Raw genomic sequence first — 25,591 nt, 5'->3', positions numbered from 1 at the left:
TCCGGGAAAAGGGGCGGATTCTTATAGGCCCATGCAAATAAGGGGAAGCGAAGGCGTGGTCTTCTATGCAAACGAGCCTGAAATACAGGTCATGATGCAAAACGGAGCGCCGGACGTGACACGGTAGAAAGTGGCGTATCCGAAACTCAGGATAAAGAGGCGTGGCCAGCTAGGTAGATGTTAAGGCGGGGCTTAGAGGTGGGCTTGAGAGGCGGTTAGAGTCGAGTAGAACGTTCGCGGCCTGGGTCACGTGGCGCGCAGTCCCGGCACAGAAGAGCTTTGGATAATCGAGAGTGAAAAGTCGGTGTTCCCGAAGGTTTCTCTGTGCATGTACAGAGTGCGTTTGGTTCACATTTCCGGCTCCAACTCGTGCAATTCGTGATCAGTGTCTGTAAGGAAAAGAGAGTGCCGTTCTCCACCGTAAGTACGGCCCCGGCTGTGTGGAAGGGTATATTTATTGATTTGACAGCTGAATTTTGGTATGTCGAAAAGCAAAAAAAAAAAAGCTCCTTTGTGTGTATCTGGGCTTCGTGATTTTGTAGGATTTGGTTTTAACAGAATAACGAGTTGGAGGGGACCTTGGAGGTCTTCTAGTCCAACCCCCTGCTCAGGCAGGAAACCCTAATACCGTTTCTGGCAAATGGTTGTCCAATCTCTTCTTAAAGACTTCCAGTGTTGAGGCAGTCACAATTTCTGGGTTTGGGGCTTGATCTACAGTGAAAAAACTTGTCATGTTACCTTCAGTTTCTTTCCGTGGAAATGGAAGATGGTGACCCAGGAATTTGTTGCTTGCTCCTGTTTGAATTACATGAAGGAATCCCGTTCATGGATTACTGCCTTGTCTGCCTCAATGAAGCTATGAGCTATGCCGTGCAGGGACACCCAAGACGGACAGGTCATAGCAGAGAGTTCTGACAAAACGTGACCCATTGGAGAAGGAAATGGCAACCCATGAATCCAGTATCTTTGCTATCAAAACCCCATGGACAGTACAAAAAGGCAAAAAGATATGATGCTGGAAAATGAGCCCCTCAGATCGGAAGGTGTCCAATATGCTATTGGGGAAGAGCAGAGGGCTAGTACTAGTAATGCCAGAAAGAGTGATGCGACTGGGCCAAAGCCGAAAGGACGCTCAGCTGTGGATGCATCTGGTGGTGAAAGGAAAGTCCGATGCTGTAAAGATCTATTCTCCATAGGAACCTGGAACATAAGATCCATGAATCAAGGCAAGCTGGACGTGGTCAAACAAGAGATGATAAGACTGAACATCAACATTTTAGGAATCAGCGAACTAAAATGGACAGGAATGGGTGAATTTAATTCAGATGACCATCAGGTATACTGCTGCAGGCAAGAATCCCTCAGAAGAAATGGAGTAGCCTTCATAATCAATAAAAGAGTAGGAAAAGCAATACTGGGATGCAATCCCCAAAATGACAGAATGATCTCGGTTCGAATCCAAGGCAAACCATTCAATATCGTAGTTATCCAAGTCTATGCCCCAACCACGGATGCTGAAGAGGATGAAACTGACCGGTTCTATGAAGCCCTACAGTACCTTATAGAATTAACACCAAAAAATTATGTCCTTATCATCATGGGGGATTGGAATGTTAAAGTAGGAAGCCAAAAGATAACCAGAATAACAGGCAACGTTGGCCTTGGAGTACAAAATGAAGCAAGGCACAGGCTGGTAAAATTTTGTCAAGAGAATATGATGGTCAGCAAACACTCTTTTCCAACAACCCAAGAGATGACTCTACACATGGACATCACCAGACAGTCAACACAGAAATCTGATTGATTATGTGCTCTGCAGCTAAACATGGAGAAGCTCTATACAGTCAGTAAATCAAGACCAGGAGCTGACTGTGGCTCAGATCATGAGCTTCTCATTGCAAAATTTAGTCTTAAATTAAAGAAAGTAGGGAAAAGCACTAGGCCACTCAGGTATGAACTAAATCATATCCCTGATGAATATACAGTAGAGGTGACAAATAGATTTAAGGAATTAGATCTGATAGACAGAGTGCCTGAAGAACTATGGACAAAGGTTCACAACATTGTACAAGAGGTAGCAACTAAAACCATCCCAAAGAAAAAGAAAGGCAAGAAAACAAAATGGTTGTCTGAGGAAGCATTACAAATAGCTGAGGAAAGAAGGGAAGTGAAAGGCAAGGGAGAAAGAGAAAGATATACCTAATTGAATGCAGAATTCCAGAGAATAGCTAGAAGAGATAAGAATGTATTCTTAAATGAACAGTGCAAAGAAATATAAGAAAATAATAGAATAGAGAGGACCAGAGATCTCTTCAAGAAAATTGGAGATATGAAGGGAATGTTTCATGCAAAGATGGGCATGACAAAGGACCAAAATGGCAGGGACCTAACAGAGGCAGAAGAGATTAAGAAGAGGTGGCAAAATTACACAGAAGAACTACACAAGAACGAGTTTAACATCCCTGATAACCACAATGGGGTGATCACTGACCTGTAGCCAGACTTCCTGGAATGTGAAGTCAAATGGGCCTGAGCAACAACAAAGCTAGTGGAGGAGACAGTATTCCAGCTGAGCTATTCAAAATCTTAAAAGACGATGCAGTAAAAGTGCTACACTCAATTTGCCAGCAAATTTGGAAAACTCAACAGTGGCCACAGGATTGGAAAAGTTCAGTTTACATTCCAATTCCAAAGAAAGGCAATGCCAAAGAATATTCAAACTATTTTTTTTTTAATTTGATTTATATGCCGCCCTTCTCCAGAGACTCAGGGCGGCTTACAATGCGTTAAGCAATAGCCTTCATACTTTTGTATATTTATACAAAATCAGCTTATTGCCCCCACAAACTGGGTCCTCATTTAACCTACCTTAGAAAGGATGGAAGGCTGAGTCAACCTTGAGCCTGGTAAGATTTGAACCTGCAGAAATTGCAGGCAGCTGTGTTAATTACAGGGTGCATTAAACCACTGTACTACCAAGGCTCTTTTTTTGCACCATTGCACTCATTTCACAAAGTTATGCTCAAAGTTTGAGCAAAGTTATGCTCAAAATCCTATAAGCTAGGCTCCAGCAGTATGTAGACCGAGAACTACCAGAAGTACAGGCAGGATTTCGAACAGGCAGAGGCACTAGAGATCAAATTGCCAACATACGCTGGATCATGGAAAAAATGGGAGTTCCAGAAAAACATCTACTTCTGTTTCATTGACTCTGCTAAAGCCTTTGATTGTGTGGATCACAACAAATTGTGGCAAGTTCTTAAAGAGATGGGAGTACCAGACCATCTTATCTGTCTCTTGAGAAACCTATATGCGGGTCAAGAAGCAACAGCGAGAACTGGACACGGAACCACTGATTGGTTCAAAATTGGGAAAGGAGTCCGGCAAGGATATTGGTATACTGTATACTTGTATACTGTATATTGTCGCCCTGCCTATTTAACTTATATGCAGAGCACATCATGAGAAAGGTGGGGCTAGATGAATCAAAAGTTGGAATTAAGATTGCCAGGAGAAATATCAACAACCTCAGATATGCAGATGATACCACTCTAATGGCAGAAAGCAAAGAGGAACTAAAGAGCTTCTTGATGCTGGTGAAGAAGAAGAGTGGAAAAGTTGACTTGAAGCTCAACATTAAGAAAACTAAGATCATGGCATCCGGCCCTCTCAATTCCTGGCAAATAGATAGGGAAGAAATGGAGGTAGTGGCAGATTGTATTTTTCTGGGCTCCAAGATCACTGCAGATGGGAACTGCAGCCAAGAAATTAAAAGATGCTTGCTCCTGGGGAGGAAAGCTATGGCAAATCTAGGCAGCATACTAAAAAGCAGAGATATCACCCTGCCAAGAAAAGTGTGTATAGTCAAGGCTATGGTTTTCCTAGTTGCAATGTATGGCTGTGAAAGTTGAACCATAAGAAAGTCTGAGTGCCAAAGAATTGAGACCTTTGAATTATGGTGCTGGAGAAGACTCCTGTGAGTCCCTTGGACTGCAAAGCAATCAAACCGGTCAGTCCTAGAGGAGATAAACCCTGACTGCTCTTTAGAAGGCCAGATCCTGAATGAAACTCAAATACTTTGGCCACCCTGTTAGGTTCAGCTTGTAGTTTACTCCTAACTTGTTGGTCAGGCAATATATCTGTTTCTTTAAGAAACAACTGAGCCATGTAATCAGGGTTTGCTGAACCCTGTAATTAGGCTACAGTGCATAAATAAGCAGCACAGAGAAGCGTTCGTTCTTCCTGCTTCTTCCGGATTGATACCTGATTGTATCCTGTTGCTTACTGCGTCTGTTATATGGTACTGTATACCAAGAGTTACTAAAGTCTGTTTGCTTTGGTAAGGGAAGATACTTACTGGACTGATATTACTGTTTATGACCTTGGACTGTTTTACTTACACCGAGACTGCTTGTTATCTATAAAGTATTTTTCTCACACGAGCCGCACTTTTATCTCCTTCCCTGTGTGTTTCTGCTCTGCTCGTTGCACAAGCAACAAATACTTTTTACACACACCCTAACATTGGTTATGGGCCCAGAACGTTCCAGGGCTCTTTAATTTGTTTTTGTGGAAGTGAGAAGTGCAGGCAGTGGGTGTAGTAGTCAAGATCAGTGGTCCCCAACCCCCGGTCCGCGGACCGGTGCCGGGCCGTGGAGTACCTGGCACCGGGCCGCGCAGCGGCCGGGGGACATCAACGCTGCAGCGCAAAGGCTCCTGGGCCGTGCGCAATGGGCCGTGCGCAAAAGCTCCTGGGCCGTGCCCTCACCCCTGCGCGCGCTCAGCGGGCCGCGGTGATAAAAAGGTTGGGGACCACTGGTCAAGATGATGGCTTTTGAGCAAGGTACAAGTTATTCTACTATAACCCGGTTGGATGGTACAAACTATGTTACCTGGTCCACAAAATGCTGTCTACTTTTGCGAAAAGAAGGACTGTGGGACATGGTTAATAATCCACCGGACATAACTGCATTGAATGCTGCTGACGAAGAAGATGCCAAAAAGATAGCGAAGTTTCACAGGGACAACGAGCGTGCTTTATGCATCATTGGCCTGACACTGGGAGACCAGCAACTTGTCTATTTCCGGGGCGAAGAGTCTGCTGCGAGGTGTTGATCAAAGCTAAAGAAGCTCTATGTTCGTGACTCTGTGGGTGTCCATATCTACCTGACACGGAAATTATTTCGCTTACATCTTCAGAAAGGAGGAGACATGATGGCTCACCTGGACTCCATGACAGGGCTTTTCCAGGAGCTACATGAGAAAGACCTTGTGTTTACTGAACTGCATGCAAGTTTATATTATTCTTTCATCGTTGGATGACAGTTATGACTCTTTTGTTTCATCATTAGAAGTATTGTCTAGAGATGAACTAACATTGGCCAGTATAACTGGTAGGTTACTGGATGAGGCCAAACGTAGGCAAGAACGAGACCAGTTAAGGATGCAACAGCAACCAAAAGTGGAAGCTGTATATGAGAATGTCAATATTGTTAAACGCTGTTATGCATGTGGGGCTAAGGGGCACATTGCAAAATATTGTAATAAGAAAGTGTCTGCTAGAAACTCTGCTAAACCCAGGAAAGGGTGTAATTTAGCAACCAGTTCATCTAATAATATAAAAGATGATTGGTGGGTGATTGATAGCGGTGCCTCTCAATCCATAACAAAAAACAGAAAATTGTTTCTAAATATGAAAAAAAGTACTAAAAAGGTCAAATTAGCTAATGGCTGGAATGTGACTGTAGCTGGGGAGGGACTTGTTCAATGTTCTATTAGTAAGCACCCTTTACCCATGCTTTATATCCCTAGTTTGAAATATAACCTTTTATCTGTAAAGTCATTACTTCATTCTGGGTTTACAGTAACTTTTAAAAACAACAAATGTTTGCTGGAATGTGAAGGCACTGTAGTTACTGCAGAATTAGAAAACGACTTATTTGTCATTAGGGATAAGTCATTACTGTTAGTTCAGTCAAAAACTAAATTTGGAAATGTAAAGCCTCATGATGAATGCTTACATTTACTACATAGAAGGCTTGGTCATCTGAATTTCAGGTTGTTGCATTCGACTGTTAAGCAGTCTAAAGGCATTAAGTTAAGGGCTTGCAGCAAATACCTGAACTGTAATACTTGTAACCAGCATAAAAGTAAAGTTACACCTGCAAACCGCTGCAATGGGTTTAAAACAAGTAAACCTTTGGAGGTAGTCTTTTTAGACTTAATAGGGCCAAAGAAACCCAGTTTAGGGGGAGCATGCTATATTTTGAGTATAGTTGATCACTTTACCAGATATGGTTTTTGCTACCTTATGAAGTCCAAAAGTGATACGTTCCAATGTATCACAAACTGGCTTCGTTTTGTAGAAAGGAAGCAGAGGTTTAAAGTGAAATGCATTGTTACTGACAATGGAACTGAGTTTACTAACCATCAGTTGGCTAAGTTTTTGAAGGATGCTGGGATACAGCATAAACGTTCTGCCCCTTTTCGGCCAGAACATAATGCATATATTGAATGAAGAGGCCAGACCCTACAAGCTATGACTAGGACTATGCTGGCTGATGCTTGTTTACCTGATAAATTGTGGGGAGAAGCAATACTATGTGCCAATCATATTTTAAATAATGTGGTGCACTCCTCTACAGGAAAAATACCTTTTACTTTATGGCACGGGAGGAAGCCTGATTTAAGTTATATACATACTTTTGGTGCACCAGCCTGGGTGCATATACCGGTTAGTCAGAGAAGGAAGGACCAACAGAGAGCAAAGAAAATGATTTTTGTTGGCTATGAGGCTAACCATAGGTCCTATAGGTTCTGGGAAAAAGGAACAACAAAAGTTTTGTGTAGCACTAGTGCTAAATTCCTAGAACATGAAGGCTGGGACAGGTTAGAAAAAGCAGACTATGGTTTTACAGATGTGGATGTTAAGATAGACCATATTCCTGATGATAGTTCATCTGAGATGGATGGAAGGACTCACTGGAGAAGACCCTAATGCTGGAAAAGATTGAGGGCAAAAGAAGAATGGGACGACAGAGAATGAGTGTCTGGATGGAGTCACTGAAGCAGTAGACGTGAGCTTAAATGGACTCCAGAGGATGGTAGAGGACAGGAAGACCTGGAGGAATGTTGTCCATGGGGTTGCGATGGGTCGGACACGACTTCGCAACTAACAACAACAACCTGTTTGAACTGTGCAAGTTTCTAAAGGATTCCTATTTTAGAGTTTCTGGCTTCCTCTCCTAAACTGGAGTCCTGTTCCATATTGAACCCTGTTAAAGCAGCTTGTTTTCCTCTCTTAAGTTGCTTACCCTTTCTTCTTTATGTGTCTTGTGATTTCAGGGGCTCAGAAAGATGCATCTACCGTGGTTTATGGCCTTTACCCTCTTAGGGTTGGCTATCTGTGTGCCCATCGAACGGCCCAAAGAGAAACAAGAGGCTGCCCCAGAACCACCAGTAAGTACTCTGAGGATTGTCCATAGTTCTCTGCTTCACCAAAGCCTTTATAAGTCCATATATATTTTATTAGAAGAGAACACTTCTAAAGAACATAAGTTTAAAACTTACATAAGTTTAAAAAACTTTTTAAAAAAATCCTAAAAGAAAAAATACAAAAAATACAAAAGAATAAATACAAAAAATACCAAAAAATACAAAAGTAAGAATAATAGGATATCTAAAGTGTTTCACCTTTTTTTTTGCAAATATGGTTCTCTTCTTCCTATAATCAGCTCTTTTTAATCAATAAATCCCCAAATTGTCTGTTGATTTTTATCCATTTTCAGCAAAAAGTTCATAAAAGATTTCTTTTTTTATACATTATAGTGTATAATCTTTCCTTAAGCAAACAAGCCAATTTAGCAATTTTTGCAAATTGCAGCAGCCTTTATCGAAGCTCCATATAAGTACCCGTAGCAATTGTACTGTCCTTCCCAAATTGGACAGCTCACATCCTGCCAGAGAGACTAGCTTGGACTGGAATCTGAGGTGGTAAGATTATGATACTAAAATGGAAACTGCTCCTTTAAGCCCAGCATAGTACTGCTAGGATATGGAGACAGGAAACCCATTCCAAGTGGAATGGCTTTCCTGTCTCCATATCCTAGCAGTACTAATTGTCAAAAATTTAATGTGGGTTGGCTGAGAGGGTAAAGAGAATGGAAGGGACTGAAGCAGCATTTGGGACTTAACAGAATAATATATGGCTAAACTAGTATGGCTAAACTGGGTGGTTTTGTTCAGTTCATGAACTGTATTGTATTAACTCATTTGGAAGGAGAGTCTCCAAGGTTTTCTCACTACCTTAGTGACAGCTGGCCTGAGATCATCTTATTCTAGTTGTCTGAACTAGCCACAGATAAAAGATTATAATGGATACACTGGTAAAACTGTTACAGATGATGTAAGGTGAAAAATGGTGTTGGACCAAATTTCAGAATAATCTGGTGCTCACAAGTTTCCAAGAGAGGCCAAATTGAAGCCCCATATAAGCTACCTTAGCAATTGTACTGTCCCTTCCTATATTTGTGCTTTCCATAACTAGTCTTCAGACACATGCAATATCTAGTGCTAGGTTTAAATAGCAATTATGTGGGTTCATCCACAAGACATTAACAGTAAACTTGGAAGGGACCTTGGAGCTCTTCTAGTCCAATCCCTGATCAAGGCATTGGGCCCTAACTATATAATGAACTATCCCTGGACAATAAAAATTATTCTTCCCTCTCAAATGATTTCCTGACTATGGATAATGTTATATAATAATAAGTCTCTTCAGAGGGTTTTTTCAGTGCACATTTTGGCAAAAATATCCACTTTGCTCTTGTCCTCTACTTCATCCTTTCCCAACTTGAGGTCCTTAAGTGGGGACTTAAGTTTCCAAAATTCCCAAACGAGCATACTTATGATGAGCTCAAGCTGAGGAAGGCTGCTATTCTCAAACTAAGTTTAAGTGGACATTAAAGTGGACTTAAGTTTAAATGGACATAATATAAATGCACTATCTTTACTTTTAGCCACTCTTATTATTTTCCCCTTCCTTCTCCATTATTTTCAGTTTTAGATTGTAAAGTTCTCCAGGCATAACCTTGCCTTCTTGTATTTAGTAATATATTTTGCATTTTATTAGTATGATACTATCCTTTCTGAAGTTCAATTGTGAATGCTGGTGCTAATGTATCCTGAGTAGCACTATCTGTAACCAGAAGAGAAATTTCAGTAAGTCTTATTTGAAAAAGTGCAACATGTGATGGATCTGACTCCTGACTTTTTTTTTCTGCAGGATACAGGCTTGTATTATCACCGCTACCTCCAAGAAGTCATCAATGTGTTGGAAACAGATGGGCATTTCCGGGAAAAGCTGCAAGCAGCCAATGCCGAGGACATCAAGGTGAATTGGTTTATTAAATATATGCATAGTTGGTTAGGAAGTAAAATACTGTATACTTGATATATAATATAGTAGGAGATATGTAAATTTGTATATAGATTTTGACATAAATGTTAGAAACCAGAGATGTTGAGCAATGTCCATTGTTTTACTTTTAAAACTAATAAAATATTTTTTTTAAAAAAGGTGAATTGGGATATACAAGGTTGGCTGTTGTGTCATAACTAGGGCTAAATCCTCTCTTTTGCCACCATTGTGGGAAGTTCAGTTTGGTAAACTTGGATTTGTGTTTTGGATTTAGTAATGGATACAAACCACCTTTAAACCACCTTAGCACTTTTTACTTACAGAAAGGAATGTGTTCTTACTTTCTTGTGTCTTTAAGTAAAATACAGGGCAATGATACACACACATACATACAGTCCTCCACTTACAACCATTCATCTAGTAACCATGTGAAGTTACAGTGGTGCTGAAAAGAGTAATTTACAACTGGTTCTTGGACTACAATCAGATGCAACATGCCCCTGGTCGTGTGATGAAAATTTAGGCATTTGGCAACTGCCATATATTTAGACCATTGAAACGTCCCAGGGTGATGTGATTGCCATTTGCAACCTTCCTAGCAGCTTCTGACAAAGTTAATGGGGGAATCTGGATTTACTTAATGACCACATGATTCACTTAACAACTGAAGTGATTTGCTTAAAATTTGCAAAAAAAACTATCAGAGCAACTCACTTTAACCGCCTTCTTTAACAATGAAAATTTTGGTAAACTGAGTACTACTTCTATAACAGAATCAACAGGATATAGTGACCAATTAGAATGAGAAAACCTAACTCGATTCAGATCCCAGTGTTTACCCAAATCGCTTTGATCAAGCACATTGGAAACTCTGAGTTGCAGCAGACTTATAAATTGAAATTGTAGATATATATTATAATGATGTACCTTTCAGGTTTGTTGTGAGATTAAAAAAGGGACTACATACATAATTCCTCAACACAAGACTAGGATAAAAGTAAAATAAAACATCTGCTTCCTTGTTGCTACTTTCAGAGTGGAAAACTTAGCAAAGAGCTGGACTTTGTGGGTCACAGTGTCCGCACTAAGTTAGATGAACTGAAGAGACAGGAGGTGTCCCGGCTCCGGATGCTCCTGAAAGCCAAAATGGATGCCACGATGGAACAAGGTGAGCTGAGATAGGAGGGTGTTGATGGTGGGATTCCTGCAAATGTTGAGGACAGAGAACGTGTCAAGCCCCAATCCTGGGTTCTATTGTTGTAGTGTCATTAGTTGGATAGATGGACAATAGCTGTTTGGTGGCTGGTCATTCCTGCTATGGAATCATTGTGCAAACAGATAGATCTTGTGACAGCCACTGTGTTATTTTAGCTTTTAAATTCCAGATAAGTTGCCAGATAAATTAATAGATGAGAGAATTTGTAATTCAGGATTGAACTGAGGAGAGTCCTTAATGGTCTCTGAACTTAGTGGTTTTCTTGCAGACATTTCATTACCAAACTAGGTAACATCATCAACGCACTGATGATATTATGCTAATGGTAATGAAACTAAGTTTCATTACAGTGGTAATGAAACTAAGGATCCCACAGATAAATTAATAATATAAATTAATGCTTGGATTAACAGTTCTTAACTGCCTCTTTAATATCCTGAGGCACAAGGGGAAGCCCGTTGGCAGTAATAGAATATTAGAAAAAACTGATTTGAACACAAACAAACCACTTTTCATCAGTTAGCCAAATAATCATGTTAACACTAATAACTTATAATGATTTGGCTAAATGATGAAAAGCGGCTGGTTTGTCTTCAAATTACTTTTCTCTAATATTCTATTGCTGCCAATGGGCTTCCCCTTGTGCCTCAGGATATTACAGGGGAGTGGAGGCAGGGGTGAAATGCTCCCGGATCGGACTGGATCGCCCCATCTGGTAGCTATCTTGGCTGGTGATTTGGCGATCTGGTAGCGAAGGCAGAGCAAAGCTCCCCCCACCCGCCCGGGTGTCATTACTTCCTGGTTTTAACCAGGAAGTAATATGTTTTTTAACCACATTACTTCCTGGTTTTAATCAGGAAGTAATGTGTGTGCATGCGCATGTGACACACGCACGCCCTTCCGAACCAGTAAGGAAGGTAAGTAGATTTCACCCCTCAGTGGAGGGGACTTCATTTCAAAGGACCCATCCTCAAAATCTAGTAATCAAAGATGTCCTGTTCTTTAAGAAAAAAAATATATTGATAGAAATCAAGTAACCTTTCTTGAATGTGCTAAGCCATAGTTTAATTTATCTGGCTTTCCTGTAGCCTGTTGTGTGAACCTAGCATTCAGTATTCAATAAACATTTAAACAAACTCTGGTGTAGTGCAGTATATGAGCCCCAGTATTTTCTGGTTTCTATTTAAACATAAAATCTGAAACTAATCTTCATCTCCGTTTTTCCTCCCTTCCCATCAGATGTCCAGGTAGATCACCTGGCTTTATTGAAGCAGTTTGAACATCTGGACTCGCAAAACCAACACACATTTGAAGCCCGAGATTTGGAGCTGCTCATTAAAGCCGTATGTTGGATTTTTTTTAAAAAAATATTTCAGATTATTAAACCTTTGAATCTGTTTTGCATACTCTGTCCCGCTTCACCTCTCTATATTGTAGTACAAGCCCAGGGCGTATTCTCTGTTCCTTTTTTTCCTCTCCCTTGCTCAGACTTTGCAGAACAGAGAAGGGAAGTGGTGAGAACTGCTTAGAAGGCTTGGGGCTTGATTCAAAGCGGTTGCAGGATTGATCTTTTTTACTTTTCAGCTTCATCTGATGCTCAGCTATTGAGGTTGTTGGAGTGTCTGGTTAGGTCAGTGCCAAAATGGAAGCCCCTGCCTCTAGATCCAAAATACAGAAACACTCTATAGATAATCCATGCTACTTCCTCCTACTTCTTTTCTATTTCAGAAGCTCTAATCGGAAGATTAAAACTTGTATTTTTTCATTTACCTCACCAAACAACATCTAGAGTTTTTAATAAAATATTGTCCAGTTTGGTGGTTGCTGTAGTCGATGGAAGTTTGGATCCAAAGAGGCTGGAAGACACAAGGCTGGAACAAAGTTCCTTGGCCACTGATATATGTTTATTTTGAAGATAGGAGCAATATTAATATCTCCATGTTGTAGAGAAGGCAACAGGTGAATGCAACAGATTAGCTGAAGATTACTCAGGGAGTTTAATAAACTGAATGCCAAAACTCAAATGAGGGACTACTCATAAATGTGAGAAATACAGATAGGCCTTGATTTGCAACCAATTGCCTTGGTAAACGACCACATTCCAGGTGCTCGGCAATCAGCTCACATTTATAACTGGTTGTAGCATCATATGGTCACATCATCATGTTTTGTGACTTTTTTTACTATTTTGGGGCAAAAACGCCCATTTGGAAGGATGGATTCAGAATTGTGATCGTGTGATTCACATAATGACTGACATAAAAACAATTGTAAAATTGGGTCCAGTCACATAGTTGCCTCAATTTACAACCATCACAACTTAAGACCAAAATTCCAGTCCCTCAAAAGCAGAGGACTATATGTAAATAAATACAAATTTTAGTCATCATTGTATAAGGGAGGCTGTTTTAATCTGGCCTTGATAGGCCTGGTCTCAGGCGATGCTGTGGTCTCCAGCAGAGATTAGAGGCAAGTGAAAGTGATGCAATTATCCTGGATAATTGCATCACAATCAAAATTATCCTTTTATAATCCCCCCCATCCAGGATGTGGGATGGGGGGGATTATAAAAGGAAGATGATTTTGTCCCATGCCTGTAATGTTGGCTCTTGCTTTTCTGTCTTTCTCCCACAGGCTACCAAGGACCTGGAGAATTACGATGCAGCTCACCATGAAGAATTCAAACGGTATGAGATGATGAAGGAGCATGAGCGTCGGGAATATCTGAAGTCTCTGGATGAGGAGAAGCGTCGTGAGGAAGAAGCACATTTTGAAGAGCTCAAGAAGAAGCACAAGGAGCACCCCAAAGTCAATGTCCCGGTAAGGGAATCTCTCTTGGGCTTCCAGGGGTTTGGAAAGGGATTGCTTATTTTGACTTGAATTGTCCCAAAGGTGCTTTTCCAAAAGTCTTCTGGATCTTCTCCTTTCCAAGAAAGTCCAGTTGCCTTTTGGAAAAGCAACGTTGGATAATCATAACCTGGATGTCCCAGAGGTGTTTTTTTTTCTAGGAGACAACTGGATGTTGGTTTCTCTTCGAAGACATTTCACTTCTCATCCGACTATCTTCTTCAGCTCTGAAGAACTGAAGAAGCTTCTTGGATGAGAAACGAAATGTCTTCAAAGAAAAACCAGAAAGTCCAGTTGCTTCTTGGGGAAAAAAAAAAGCACCTTTGGAACAATCATGGCCTGATAACTAAGAATCTCCATAGACATTTGGTTTGAGTTCCTCATTATGTTCATGCAGGGCAGCCGTGATCAGCTCAAAGAAGTCTGGCAGGAAACGGATGGTTTGGACCCCAATGAATTTAACCCCAAGACGTTCTTCAAGCTTCATGGTAGGGAATTCTGTATGTGTAGTTCTAAAACAACTTGTCAGGGAATTGCACAACTGGTATCCAAATGAAGTCATAGATACTGAAACGTAGTTTAATATGAATAAATAAATATATTTTACATCTACATATACACCAAACAAGATAGTCAGGTAAATAGGAGCATCATCAGGTAAATCAGAGCACGCAAGGCACACAGAAGAAAAAGGTGGGAAAAAAGGGAAATTCCCCCTCCACGCCCAGAGCGACCAATCACAGTACAGATTTAGCCAGCACTTTTCAACCATTCAACTATAACTGTGTTCTGGCTCATTCTACAACCCCACTGCTTCAGCTGTGCTAAATTTAAATATCTTAACACAACTTCTGGCCTCTAGTATGGGGGAAGCCTAATACAAATGAAGTGAAGGTAACTGATTAGAAATAAATTAACTACCCCTTCTCTTATGTCCCGGTTCTTCTTTGTGGCTTCTGTGAGACATAAATGCCCTTAAACTTTAATTTCAGAGTATTGTTTACGAAAGGAGTAGCCAATTCACAGTCTGGATTTCTGATGCAATAGGAAACTTTTTCCCCACATTAATGAATATATTTTCCTGGTAGGTGGGATCTTAAATAGAAAGAACTAGCAGTCTAAGCATATACTTTACAGGTAGTCCTCGATTTACAACCTTTTAGTTTAGTGACCGTTCAAACTTAACATGGCACTGAAAAAAGTGACTTATGACCAATTTTCACACAATCATTGCAGCATCCCCATGGTCATATGATCAAAATTTGGATGCTTGGCAACTGACTCATATTTCCTGACAGTTGCAGTGTCCTGGGGTCATGTGATCACCTTTTGGGGAAATCCAGATTTGCTTTACGCCTGTGTTACTGACTTAACAGCTGCAGAGATTCACTTAACAACACTGGCAAGAAAGGATATAAAATGGGGCAAAACTCAAGAGGAGGTCAACCTATTCTCCAAAGCACCTGAAGGCAGGATAAGAAGCAATGGTGGAAACTGATCCAGGAGAGAACCAACCTAGAACTAAGGAGAAACTTCCTGACAGAATAATTAATCAGTGGAACAACTTGCCTCCAGAAGTTGTGAATGCTCCAACACTGAAAGTTTTTAAGAAGAGATTGGACAACTATTTGTCTAAAATGGTATAGGGTTTCCTGCCTGAGCAGGGAGTTTGACTGGAAGACTTTCAAGATCCCTTTCAACTCTGTTATTCTATTCTGTTCAACAACTGTCTCACTTAGCAACAGAAATATTGAGCTCAATTGTAGTTGTACATCAAGGACTACCTGTACATGGCTCCTGAATTGAGATGTCAGCAATTCTGGCTTATACAGGTAGTCCGTGACTTAGATCCATTCTTTTAACAACCATTTGAAATTATAATGGTGCTGAGGAAAGTGACTTATGTCCAGACGTCCTCCTTATGAGTGTTGCCATGTCCCAAAGGTCATGTGATCAAAATTTGAGTTCTTGGGAACTGGCATTTATTTACAAAGGTTGCAGCATCGAGGTGGGGGTGGGGGGTGTCATGTGATTACCGTCTGTGACCTTCCCAGGAAACTACCAACAAACAGAATCAATGGGGAAGCCAGTTTTGCTTAATGACTGTAATTTGCTCAACAACTGCAATAAAAGTTTTAAAATCAGATGCAAGTCAATGACCGCATTGTTTAGTGATAGGCGTTCTGGTTCCAGTTGTGATCGTAAATTGAGGACTAGCTGTCTCTGAGTGTAGCTGGCAGCATACTTTGTTCTAGCTCTAGCATATTGGGCCAGCTCAAAACAAAGTTCAGTCCCGCTTGCAACATCTTTCCAACAGACATGTGGTTTTGAGGGTGAGAAAAGATCACATTTGATGTTCTTCACTCCCATTCTTCCCTTTTTTTTTTTCACCACCAGACACCAATGGTGATGGGGTGCTGGATGAGCAGGAATTGGAGGCACTTTTCACTAAGGAGGTAAGTTCTTAGTCTTCCTGATATGACAATCCTACAGATTAGACAACTCATGTGCTTTAGTGATCCTCTATTTAAAAAAATCAGAGCAGTCTTGCAATCTGGACTATCAGCTCAGAGGTAGAATGTATATTTTGCATACAAAAAGTGACAGTTCAATCCCCAGACTTTTTTCCCAGGGAGTGGAATTTAGGGAAAGGCAGTTGCGACATACTAGGTGTGCACCAGCTAAAGAAGTCTTCTTTTTGCAGCTGGAGAAGGTTTATGATCCCCGAAATGAGGAGGATGATATGTTGGAAATGGAGGAAGAACGGCTGCGCATGCGGGAACATGTCATGAAGAATGTAAGTGTATGAACTTTGGGATGAAGATATGACACCTTCTTTGTGTACAAGGCAGGCAAAGGAAATTTGGGTCATCCGGGTCCCAAGTCCCCTTTTTTTGGGTCCATCATAAAGGTTGCAAGTCGAGGACTTGTATGAGATCAACAGTTGACAAGTTCTGGGTCGTTTATTGAGGCACACTAGAGGACCTCTGGGTTAGTATTTTTTCCTAGGAATGACCCCAAAATCATAATGAGAGGCTTCTCATTGTTAGCCTATTTCAGATAGAGAAAGATTCCTGTGTTAATCAGCTTTTTTATAATCGGTCAGAGCCTTATAATGTGGGCTGTGTATCTTACACCAGATCAAAGGGCTTCCTCAAACATGATAAGCCATAATGTGATTTTCTTTTGGCTTAGGATATGGGAACCTGGCCATTGTGGCTATAACTATGGTTTATGTTTAACTCAAGTGTAGAAAAACTTTTTTGGGTGAGAGCTGTCCTAGCAAAACTGGCCAGGATTTGGACATCATAGTATCAAGTGTGAACCCTTTCTAGAACAGGAATTATTATGCTAGTCCATATTCCAGGTTTGAAGGGATATTTGATGGAATGTATAGGAGAGCAATTGCTGGCTGTGATGTTATTACATTCAATGTATAATCAAAGGTAAATATGCTAAGGGAGGAATTCTGGGAGTTGAAGTCCTCCTTGAAAGCTAAGATTTAGAAACACTGTTCCAAGGAGACCTAACTCTGTACAAGCTTAACCATTCTATCTCTCTGTCTGTCTTGTCTGTCTATCTCTCTAATTAAGTTTGTAGAGAGTTAAATCTCCTTGGAACAGTATTTCTAAATCGTAGCCACTTCAAGATGGACTTTGGGTGGGTGGATGGATGGATGGATGGATGGGTAAATAGATGGGTAAATAGATGGGTAGATAGATAGAGATATTTCCTCTTCTCCCAAAATCTATTCTCGTCTGATCCCTTGCCTGGGGAAGAGAACAAGAGACTTGTCTTTCTTTTCTTGTTTCATTTTTGAGAGCTTGCAAAGCGCAAAAAAAAGGCATCTTTTCTGCATTGGCTGTTTTTCAAAGCTGGGCAGAAAGAAAACTAACCCTGCATATTGATAGGGCTAGTGGAGACCAGTTTATTGGGATTTTTTTTTTCCAAACAAACCCCTTGGTCTTCAAATGGATCATAGGTTATACTTTAACATTAAGGTAGGAGAGCTAATTCCCCCCACCCTAGCCTAGTCCAGTTCACTTTTTCCTCAGGAAAAATAGTTCTTTCACTTCTGTTATGTATTAACTGCAGCTGCTGTATATTTGACCCTGAAACAAAGTCTGGCTAATCATTAATGATGATGGTTATTGGAAACAAGTGAATTTTTAACTATGTCTGGGAATGTCTGGGACAATTCCAGTTTTTATTTTCCAGATTGATAACTTAATAGTGCCAACCAAAATGACACAAAAGGTGTGTAGAATGTAGTTCCCAATCTGCATCAAAGAAAGATCTTAAAGAATCCCCAGTTTAGTCTGTAGAGATTCTGAGTCATCCACGTCATGGTTGTCTCAAAGGTGCTTTTTCGGGAGGCAACTGCACTTTCTGGTTTTTTCTTTGAAGACGTTTCACCTCTCATCCAAGAAGCTTCTTCATCTCTGACACGATAGTGGGGAATGGAAGGATTTATATTTATATTCCTTGCAGACAGATGGTCATTTGCATTCTTTTAGAGAATCGTTGAGGCCACTTGGAGGTTTGTCTGTGTCCTAAGGGTCACCTGAGTAGTGCAAATGGGTGTGGAGCCTTCTTGGCTGCAGGATGAGAGTCCAGTTGCCTCCTGAAAAATCAAATTTGGGACAACCATGATCTGGATGGCTGAAAATCTCTACAGACTTTTACCTCTACAATTTGGGATGAACAACATTTCCAGGGAAAATTTCCAGAGAAAAATTGCAGACTATAGGAACTAGGAGCACTACTCAGGTGACCCTGAGATCACAGATAAACCTCCAAGTGCTTCAACAACCCTCTGAAAGGATGCAAATGAGCAGCTGCTTGCAAGGAATATAAATCCTTCCATTCCCCACTATCCTGTCAGAGCTGAAGAAGCTTCTTGGATGAGGAGTGAAATGTCTTCAAAGAAAAAACAAGAAAGTCCAGTTGCCTCCTGAAAAAGCACCTTTGGGACAATCTCCAGTTTAATTCTCATTCTGCTTCAGAAAAACTGGTGACACATCCTATTAACAGATAGATCAATATGTCTGGTTTTGTACAGTGAGCTAAAATATAAATCATGGTTTCCAAACTGGAGTCTCTTTGACTCCTACAATGCAAGTGAAAGCTACTTATATCTTGTAATGATATATACTTAGCTACCTCATACCTACATGTTCAACTACTGTGAAAATATGATAATAGGTGGGGCTTTGCTCAATCCAGCATGACTCTATTATACTTTCAATGTTGGATTTGTTTGGATATACTTCTGGGTGTAACATAACTCTGTGTTTACTTCTGGCTACTATTCTTTGTGTAAAAAGAAAACATACATTCTAAATATTGCCACAGCCCTTGGTTGTAGTTAGTAAAGCACCCCTGGTCTGGGCTTTGAGAAAGGGAATGTCCCCTGCAGCTGAATTATAACCCAAAGCAGGTAGGGAAATTGAATGAATCCTTAGTTATTTTTTGAGACTTCTCAAAATCTACTAGCCTTGGTAGGGAAAATACAAAAGGAACAAGTGAATTTTTAACTATGTAACTAGTGATTACATTTTTAACTAGTAACTAGTGATTACATTTTTAACTAGTAACTAGTGATTACATTTTTAACTAGTAACTAGTGATTACATTTTCTTTTCTCCACTTGTTCTCCTGAAGGTGGATCTTAATAAGGATCGGCTGGTGACTCTGGATGAGTTTGTTAAATCGACTCAGAGGAAGGACTTCAATGAAGCTGATGGATGGGAGGTGTGTGAAACAACATCATCAATTGAAGTTGAACCCTTCAGATGTTGGTCTGAAGGGTTGAGAAAACATTTTGCTAGCAGCAAGTGGTTAAGATTTTTTCCCAGCAATTACACATACCAATCTTTTGGACTTCAACTCCCATATTCCCTGATTAGTATAGCCTTAGAGAAGTGAGTTGAATTCCAGAATACTGGAAGAACTCTAGGTTGGGATAAGTTATGATAAACTTTCTCCCTCTGCAACCAGAGATTGTCCTCTGAAAACATGTCAGAGAAGCTAATCTCTGGTTCACTTCTGTGGTTTAAATTCTCTAGTCTGGCTGGGGAATTCTGGGGGTTGAAGTCTAGCCTTCTTAAAGCTGCTAAGGTTGAGAAACATTTTTCTACAAAAATTTAAAAGGCACCAAGCACACTTAAGTCAGGAGGCAGTTTTTGGTGGCTGCTAGTCTTAATAGCTCTGGTTGTAGCAACAAAGGCCAGAGGCCTCTGAATATTGATTAATAAAGAAGATGGACGGAAACATGCTGTCTTGGCTGCATCCAGCTTTATGTATCACTTCAAGGTAGTCTAAATAAGAAACCCAAACCATGAGTCCTAACACTACTATTATTGTAAGATTATAGTAACAGAGTTTTGCAAGTGTGAGAGTACTCCTCCCTTGCCTTCGCTTTCTGGAGAACTAAGGAGGGTCTCTTCTGAGATGCCTTCCAATCCTTCAGTGGGCTGAGATATCTCTTTATCTAACCATTGTCTAGGCTGAAGCTCCTCTTCCTGCATCCCAAAGTCATTTGCACACACCCCTAACACATTTTAAACTTCCCAGTGTTGATTGGCCATTTGGCTTCTATAGAGGTGCTAGACTAGATGGATAATCCAGGAAAGCTCTCCTTATAATCTTATGGCAGAGAAATCACTTGTTTTATCAGGCCTGATAACCCCGAAGGAATATTTCCAGGGGAACGAACATCTAAAAATGAATCAGGGTAAGAGCAAATTCATTCTAGATAACGCTTGATTGTTCTGCTGAGCTGAGTTAAAAAGCAGCTCATGTACATCATGTTATGTAACTCCAGATGACTCACAGATTTGGTATTCTTGTTCTTCTTAAGGCAGTGTTCGGTCTCTCTCATATTTCTCCTCCTATCTAGACAGTAGAAGAAACACAGATCTACTCAGAGGCGGAGCTCCAGCGATTTGAGGCGGAGCTTAAAGCTCAGGAGGAGGAGTTAAGCCGACGAGCTGAGCAACTTCACCAGGAGCACAAAGAGCTCCAGCAGCGGCAGGTGGAACTTGATGCTCAGAAGAAGGAGTATCAACAGGTAGAGAATATTTTAACTGGAAGGATACACATTGTAGCACGGAAGTCGAAACACTCTACACACACACACACACACACACACACACACACCAATATGGGATCCTGTGATTTCCAGATATAGTTGAACTATACAACAGTGTTTCTCAACCGTGTCAACTTTAAAGTGTGTGGAGTTGGTCCACACATCTTAATACAGTAACAGAGTTGAAAGGGACCTTGGAGATCATCTAGTCCAACCCATTGCTCACACAGAAGACCTATACTAGGGATTCGAACTGCCAACCTTTCTGATCGACAAGCTCAGCATCCTAGCCACTGAGCCATCTAGCTAACTTAAAGTTGGCAGGGTTGAGAAACACTGCTCTATAGCAGGGATGTCAAAGTCAGGTCGTCACAGCAGTGTCACGTGACATATCAGGACTTTTATCCCCTTTGCTAAATCGGGCATGGACGTGGTCAGCATGTGACGTATCCAGCCCGCTGGCTATACTATGCTTAGTAGTAAGGAATGATGGGAGCTATAGTTCAGTAACATGGATGACTATAAATTTCCTTAGGATCTTTTTATAGGGAGTGGTTTCTTAGTGTGAATTTCGAATTAAAACAAATACCTGAACCAAAACCGTCAAATTGTGAAAGTCCCTGAACTCAACCCTAGTTAAAGCTTACATAAGCATTTGCAAATATTGGCTCACAAGTTATCTTAAAGCAGCACTTGTATTTTTAAATGGAAACTAGGAAGCAACTAACCACCAAAAAAAATGCTAACCTCTTCTTTACTAACTGTGGAATTTCACTAAAAGCAGAAAATTAAATCTATGTTATCAAACATGAGATGATTGGCATTTGATATTATTGCAGGCCAGCATTTATTATACATATATACTATAAAGGTTGTTTGAACCCCTTCTTAAGTAGACAGACCCTTGTATTCTATCCTCAGCACTGCTCAAACAAACGTGGCCCAAACAGATCACGTGCTTTCCATTCATAAATTGAATCATGGGAATTTCCCCAAAAAGTGTCTCATTGTAACATGCCAGGTGTCCTTAAGTGGGGCCTTCAGTTCTGAATGTTTGTTTGCTGCAATATGGGACCAGCATTCAGAATAGAGATTAGAATAGAGAACCTCTGAGTTGCAGGTAACCTTCTGGCACTTCTTTTATGTATGCCAGAGAATCTTCAGTAGGCAGAGCCCAAACTTTTAGTCTGCTAAAAAGCCAAAGGATTGCTTTGTATCTTATGGCATTCCTTTCACATTCCCATCCCTTCTAGGTTATGCTTCAAATGGAACAGAGAAAATCTCAACAACTTGATCAAGTCTCCCAGGTTGGTCCTGGGGGAGAACTGAAGTTCCAGGCACAGCCACCTCATGCAGCCCCAGCAGGTAAGAGCCAGAAAGCTATGATTTTTGGGGAAGAGAGGGCAATTTAGGCCCATTTGAGAGAGGAAAAAGATTGAAAGACCAGAATTCTGAGTTTCATCATTGTAAGATAAAAATGGAATTCTTTGGTGCAAGAACTCCATCTTTACCTTATGGAGTTAGGTAAACTTTGGAGTTTTTGATTGCTAATACTCATGTTAATTGTATTTATGTATTTGTAACTCAACTCAGTATAGGCATAGAATAAAACAGTTGATGAGGCAATAGGTCCTTGGTGTTTTCTGAGCTTGGTTATTTTCTTGCAGATGTTTCATTTCCAAACTAGGTAATATTCTCGGTGCTAATAGGGAATGGGGTTTGCTCACATTTTATATACTAGTGGCTTCACCTGTCAATGTTGGTGGGAGTAGTCCCAGTTCCTTGATTGGGCTGCTGTTTACTGCTAGCCTGTTTGGCGATGCCTCAAGACCACATAATCCAAATAATGCTCTAGGTTCTTATTTAGCCCCAAAGTTGCACCTTCCTTATTGCATATGGAGGCTAACACCAGGCTTCATTCAAAGATTGTTAGGATACCTGTGTAAACCTTGGGGGTCAAAGAACCATTGAACTTTAACTGCTGGCCAAAAGAAAATATAGAAAATCAGGGCAAAGGGAAAATAGAATAAGGGTATCCTGAAAAGTGTCGTTCTATCCCATCCCATTTTCTGTCTAGCTGCAGATCTTACTTATTCTAGCTTAATTTAGCTGGGTCTGCCTTCAATCTCCTACGGTATTTAGAACCTTGACCTGGATAACATTTGTCCTGCAGTTTGGGATGACCAAAATGTCTGGAGAGATCCTGATTTAGTAAAAGCTAGAATGTCAATTTTTTTAAGTGAATGTGAGAATCAGAATTCTAATATAGGTTCTCATTCACTGCTGGGATATGCTGGAAGCAAGCTGGTTTTCTCATCAGTTGATAGAAGTGTTCATAAAAATAATGCTTTGCCATCAGTCAGCCTTTCTGCCAAACATTATTGAAAAGGCATCCTTACTCTAATGCTGCTGCCATTTAAACTATTATTATGCTTTAATTACTTCCCATTTGTCTGGTAAGATGTTCAGTAAAGGTGCAGCCCTATTTTTTACTCTTCCAAAAATCCTGAAAGTTCATGTTTGTTAAAATGAAGAGATCAGCCCAGTGACTATGGGATGGCTGGTTGCACATCACTCCACAGGGTGGCAGTGCAGGTTCCCATAAACCAAATTTATAAATTCATAGAAAGGATAGGAACTCAAATGGGGAATCTGTGGTGCTACAGTTATTGCTGGGTTACAGCTCCCTGCATTACTGACAATTGCTGTTGGGGCTGTTGAATATTATAGTAATCAATACCTGAAAACCCATCTGTTTCCTGACCCTTGCTAAGTTCAGGGTACAAACACCAGACCATATTCATAAGTCTACTTCTGTGAAGAAACTTCTAGAGAAGGTGTCCCTCAGGAGTTGGTTTCACTCCCAAACTTGTGGGTGGGTAGGTATTTGGAGGAATAAGGTTCTTCAGGTGAATTGCAGCAGTGGGTATAACATCAGTCTCTTTTCTCCAGATCATGCTTCTCCTCCTGGGTCCCAGCCAGGAGCCGCCGGAGCACCAGAGCATGATTCTCAGAAAGACCAAACAGAAGCTATTCAAAACCAAGCACCCCGAAAGATTGCTGTCCAATAGAACACGGTTATGGTGTGCACCGAGGGGGTCCTGTATATTCTTCTTTTCTCATTGTCAGGGCATCTAAATCAAACTTCACCCTAGGACTGTGGAGGAGGGACCATGCAAGGCAATGTTTACAAGAGGAGAATGCTTACTAATTGTCCTCTGCACCCAATCCTCCATTTATTCCAAGCAAGCAAATATTTTTACCAAACCAATGACTCTCTTGGGGATACCTTAACAAAGGGAAATAATTAAGCGAAGAAATAGGAATGGCTTTGCCGTTCAAAAAGTTGGGGCAGGCAAAGGAGAAGGAAGTAAAGGTTAGACATCCTGACATTCTCGGGTAATTTTATCCTACAATTTCAGAAATGTTTATGGGTAAATAAAAGGGAAAATAAGGGAATGAGTATAATGCCTCATAAATAGAGTATTGTGCTTTGCCCTCTTTCCTCTTTATCCACAGTTGGTTCCCAGAAGTTCAGCGTTGAGAGCTGCTGGGTTTTGTTTTAAAACAGTTTGGTTCCCTTTTATTTAATAAATTGAACCCCTTGAAGTCTTTTCTGCATTTTTTCAACCGGTGCACCATTTTCCCTTTGCATATGACATGGTTTCAGCATCTGTATACTTGACAGGGATTTTTTGCAGTTGTGTCAGAAGCACTGAGGCACTTCCCGGATGAAAAAATTAGCTGGTGTCATCACTGTTGCCCTGGGGACTCCTTGGGGGCTCCTTTTATGTCCCTAGCAGGACCTGGAGTGAAGGACAAGAGCTCAACCCCACACCATGGCAGCTCTTGGATCTCAAACATGGGCTTGCTAACCTCCTGTCCAGCGTTCCAACCTCTTGAGCCACTGTGCTCCTTACTTGGCAGTATGTCTTACTGAGTATGTAAAATTACTCAGCGTATGAAAAAGAGCATTTTGAGTGAATGGTCACTGACATTTATTTTTATTTTTGCTACAACTTCCTTTAGCCTGGAAGACAAAAATAATTAAAAAGAGCCCATTTCTTCCTATCTTGGCTTCTGTAATACTTTGCCCATCTTATATAGATAGTCCTTGACCTACAACTACAGTTGGGTCTGGAATGGTGCAATCAAGTGAGTTACATCTTTTTGCTGAGTTTGTAAGCGAATCACCATGGTCATTAAACGAATCTGGCTTCTGCCCCCCCTTCCCCCCATTGACTTTTTTTATTGGAGGTCTCCGGGAAGATCTTAAATGGCAATCACCGGACCTTGGGATGCTGCCACTATTGTAAATACATGCCAATTGCCAAGTACCCAAATTTTGATGATGTTGCCGCAGGGACACTGCAGTGGTTGTAAGTGTGAGGACTTATGTGTAAGTATAGGTGTTGTTTGAAAGTTACTTATTTGGGTGAGTACTGGAAATGGAAGCCCACCCATCTTCAAGTCGCCACGGTCGAGATACACTGCTCCATCTCATATACCCTAGGAGGTCTCTTTTTGAAATATTAGCCAGAGCTAGTTGGGCTTTAGTTCCCTACAAAGTGGACCACATTTTGCTACTTGCTAAGATCCCTGGAGGAGGTGCAGTACTCCATAATCACCTACAGCAGGGTTGTCAAACTCTTGTTGTCACGGCAGTGTCACGTGACATATCAGGACTTTTTTCCCCTTTGCCAAACCGGGTATGGGCGTGGCCAGCACGTGACACATCCGGCCCACAAGTTTGACAGCCCTGACCTACAGGCTCTGGGAAAAAAGGATCAGTAGCTGCCCAACAATCTCATCCTGTCATTGGATGGAGTTTGAATCAGCTGTGAATCACAGGAGCCTGTGATACTGTACTATATGAATAAGTTCTTGGCTGTCTTTTTCACAGGCAGGTCCTCCCAAAGGAAGGAAGGTGAATTTCGTGGGAGTAACCGAGAGCAATGATGTCCTTTCCCGAGTTGTACAGGGAGTGCAGCATTCCCAGGACACCTACATCATTCTA

General features: G+C 40.9%; 1 protein-coding gene across 1 annotated transcript; it reads left to right on the top strand.

Annotated features, from left to right (window-relative positions):
- Positions 1 to 10: 10 nt before the first annotated feature.
- On the top strand, positions 11 to 24,183 carry NUCB1 (nucleobindin 1). Its single transcript, XM_034423255.2, has 13 exons — positions 11 to 420; positions 7,345 to 7,458; positions 9,284 to 9,391; positions 10,454 to 10,586; positions 11,874 to 11,977; positions 13,269 to 13,454; positions 13,879 to 13,969; positions 15,879 to 15,937; positions 16,186 to 16,278; positions 19,146 to 19,235; positions 20,383 to 20,553; positions 21,828 to 21,939; positions 23,527 to 24,183. Exons 2-13 carry the CDS (start codon positions 7,357 to 7,359, stop codon positions 23,643 to 23,645), a joined length of 1,368 nt encoding a protein of 455 aa, XP_034279146.1. The 5' UTR covers positions 11 to 420; positions 7,345 to 7,356; the 3' UTR covers positions 23,646 to 24,183.
- The last annotated feature ends 1,408 nt before the right edge of the window (positions 24,184 to 25,591 follow it).

This window comes from Pantherophis guttatus, chromosome 4, assembly GCF_059756535.1.
Source record: "Pantherophis guttatus breed Tessera chromosome 4, ASM5975653v1, whole genome shotgun sequence".
Classification (NCBI taxonomy): Eukaryota; Metazoa; Chordata; class Lepidosauria; order Squamata; family Colubridae; genus Pantherophis; species Pantherophis guttatus.
The sequence above is the reverse complement of the archived record's forward strand: the minus strand, read 5'-3'. Positions and strand labels throughout refer to the sequence as shown.

Coding starts and splice junctions, on each gene's coding strand:
- NUCB1 (XM_034423255.2), top strand. CDS start 7,357: ATGCATCTACCGTGGTTTATGGCCTTTACCCTCTTAGGGTTGGCTATC. Junction 10,587..11,873: donor GGATGCCACGATGGAACAAG/GTGAGCTGAGAT, acceptor CCTTCCCATCAG/ATGTCCAGGTAGATCACCTG. Junction 16,279..19,145: donor GGGAACATGTCATGAAGAAT/GTAAGTGTATGA, acceptor GTTCTCCTGAAG/GTGGATCTTAATAAGGATCG.